This window comes from Coregonus lavaretus, assembly GCF_964263955.1.
Source record: "Coregonus lavaretus genome assembly, chromosome: 8".
NCBI classification, from domain to species: domain Eukaryota; kingdom Metazoa; phylum Chordata; class Actinopteri; order Salmoniformes; family Salmonidae; genus Coregonus; species Coregonus lavaretus.
Genome location: NC_139995.1, coordinates 51269342 through 51272575, shown reverse-complemented (window position 1 = coordinate 51272575; position 3234 = coordinate 51269342). Strand labels below are relative to the sequence as shown.

General features: G+C 39.5%; 1 protein-coding gene across 1 annotated transcript; it reads right to left on the bottom strand.

Annotated features, from left to right (window-relative positions):
- Positions 1-1169: 1169 nt before the first annotated feature.
- LOC311133651 (P2Y purinoceptor 1-like) lies at positions 1170-2701 on the bottom strand. Its single transcript, XM_084167181.1, has one exon. It carries the CDS (start codon positions 2642-2644, stop codon positions 1595-1597), a length of 1050 nt encoding a protein of 349 aa, XP_084023307.1. The 5' UTR covers positions 2645-2701; the 3' UTR covers positions 1170-1594.
- Positions 2702-3234: the final 533 nt, after the last annotated feature.

The following is a 3234-nucleotide window of genomic DNA, read 5'->3' as shown; positions in this document are numbered from 1 at the left end:
TTTGATTTGACTCAATAGCAAATCGTAGGTTGATGGTTTTCTTAAACTGCTGACCTCAGTGGAGTGCCTGGTGAGGTCATTCCCTAGCTATGAATGATCTAGGTCATAGATTCAAATCATTGCGCCGCAGACTTAAAATTAAATTAGACTTATTTTGGCACCGTTTTCTCATAACACAAACAGTCATCCACTAGGCCTGCACTAATGCCAACCCCAGCATCCTCAGGAATGGTCTCAGTGGTCTGTGAAGGTAACAGAGAGGAGAGAAATATCACTGCATGCTTGTGCTGCTGGAGAATGAGACTTCTCAATAAGCCTGGGTGAATTCAATTAGATTATTTATCATCAATCTCTTACTTTGACTTGGATGATTCAGTCATTCACTATTTTCTCTTACTCCTGCTCGTAAGTCTAAGTGGACAATGGCACTAACATTAGCCTAAAAAACAGACCTGTCTTGTGCTGACAATCCACTCCTTGTACTTGAATGCTAACAGACTTGTGGTTTGCTTTGTTTTTATCAACTGTTCTTACGTGAAAGTTATTTATCCAGAGTATAAACTGCTATCATCCTAGCCAGTCAAACAGTCCCCCTCTTTTATGTAAGGATGAGCGAAAATGTTTCTGTGTCTGCCAAGAGAGAGTAGACACATTTTTATATAAGATAATTCCGGAAACTAGTAGTTGTTCTCCTATTTTCACTGCTCTATTTGTCATAAGGTTTTAGGTTTATCCCAAAGGGCACCCTATTCCCTATATAGTGCACTACTTTTGACCAGAGCCCTATGGAGGAATAGGTCGGAATAAGGTTGCCATTTGGGACATACCTTATGTTTGCTCAGTCTTCTCAATAAAGTGAGCCTCAAATCCGTGTTCTGTAACCCACACCCGAAAAGCAACTGACCAGTCATATGACATTAATAAACATGTATGACATACATTTCTTGTGCATGTTTGTGTTGAGGGATTGTTCCCCTTAAGGGAATCAGTTCAAATCTTCTGTTTCCCCTGGGAAGACAAGAATTGTGGAGGAGTATATATTATCTCAAGCACAAGGTAAGATGGACAAAATCCTTTGAGCTTGATACCTTTTTATTGTTTATGGACAACAGAGATAAATACTTCCGCTAGTAGGCTATGTGTAATAAGCTGCTGGAATGCCTGTAATTCTTATGCAATATCTGAAATGCATATTGAGTTTATGTTTATTTCAGTGACATAGTATTCCCCTTTACACATGGGTATTTACAAATTTTTATCTAAGATAGTTCTGGAAACCAGTAGTTAGCCCTGCATATCACTGACTAAATGCATGTAACAGTAATTCGCTTTACACAAGGGTATTTACACATTTCAATATATTAGATAGTTCTGGAAACCCGTAGTTAGCCCTGCATATCACTGACTAAATGCATGGAACATTATTTCACTTTACACAAGGGCATTCAACGACAAAAAGGAGCTCACGTTTACACAATAAAATACTCTGAGAATGAGCATAGCATATTTACATACTTACAGGCCTTTGGTACAATAATGGCGTAGACAACCTCAAATACTAGAATACTCAAATACTGACAGTCAAGTTTTGGGTTTAAATAACTAACTGATCAAAGTTTACTGCTTGAGATTCTTCTGTTGCTGGATCTGCCTCAGGTGTATTGCGGTAAATCACAGCACCAGTCCATTGAACAAGAGACATCCTGGCTCGATTGCTGAGATTATGAAAACGCATGATGAAATCATCATTTCCAACTAAGTAAATTAACGGATTGATTGCGCTATTCATGCAAACCAGGCCGCGGCTGATTTGATGAGCAACATAAATATCATCGAAGCTTGCTTTGCAGGTCCCTTCCATTTTCAAAATCCTTATTTTCAAATTGAGATTTCTCAAAACATGGTAAGGGATAAAGCAAATTGAGAACAACACAGTCAATATGATGACTAGTTTTAGACACCGTTGTTTCAACAAAGTATTGACATTGGCTTTGGTGGCAAGAACCACTACTATATGTCCATAGCAAGCCAGAATGATCAGTAACGGTATAACGAATCCGGTAATGGTCCAGACAATACTGTACGGAAGGTAATCCTTGATAAAGTCGTCGGCTGTTGAGTCATAGCACGAATATGAGGAATTTGTCCCTGTCTTGTCAAAGAACATATCGGGAAGTATCTGAATGAAAACCAAAATCCAGACAAGAAAACTTATTGCCACGGAGTGGCGAGTGTGGATTTTCCCCATCACTTTCATTGGGTGCACAATACCGAGGTATCGATAAATACTGATGCATGTCAGGAACCCGATGCTGCCGTAGAGATTCAAATTGAAGCAGAATCTAGTTATCCTGCAGAATGTTTGTCCAAATATCCATTTACTGTTTAGCGCGTAATAGACAACCAAAAATGGTAACGTAAATAAGTACAGCAAGTCAGCTATTCCAAGGTTGAGAATGAATATGTTTATACTCCCAATTTTCTTCCAGCTTGTACAAACAGTTTTTAACCCACAGAAGTTTGCAAATGTCCCGACGACAAACACCAGCATGAACACCGCGGGTAAAAATCTGTGCGTAAAAGGCAGGTTAATTCCTTCACATGCGGTCATGTTGAGAACGTGTATGCTGTTGTTCTCTGACATTTTCCCCGTCTTTCTTTTCGATCAGAGTGAAGTTCAAACACAAGTTATAGAATATGAATCGATGACGCCCAGAAGGTAATGAAATCAAACTTGGTAATGGAAACACTTGAAATCATAGCCGTCCACCATCATGTTGAGCATGGTGAAACCAAAGATATACACCCAGTGGAGTACGGAAGTCCATGGACGTTGAAAAGACATAGAAATTTGGTCCATCTGCCCTGGCCTTGATTTTAACGTCCACAGACGTTGTTTTTAGGTCCGGACCGGCCTTGATTTCAACGTCCACAGACATCCGGACCAGCTTCAATTTGGCCCAAACAAAGATGTCTATGATTGGTTAAGATTTGGTCCGTTCCAGACCACATCTGAACCAATCATAGATGTCTATGTTTCACAAGTTTGGACAGCACAGTACAATATAGCACATCATAATACAGTACAGTAGAGCACAGTCAAGTAAAGTACAGTATAATATACTATATTGTACTGTCCCCTATTGTACTTTACTGTACTGTTCTCCACTGTACTCTACTGATCTAAACTCTACTGTGCTCTGCTGTACTGTTCTGTGCTGTCCAAATTTGTGA

Excerpts from the sequence above, each read along its gene's own strand:
- LOC311133651 (XM_084167181.1), bottom strand. The coding sequence starts at position 2,644 with ATGTCAGAGAACAACAGCATACACGTTCTCAACATGACCGCATGTGAA.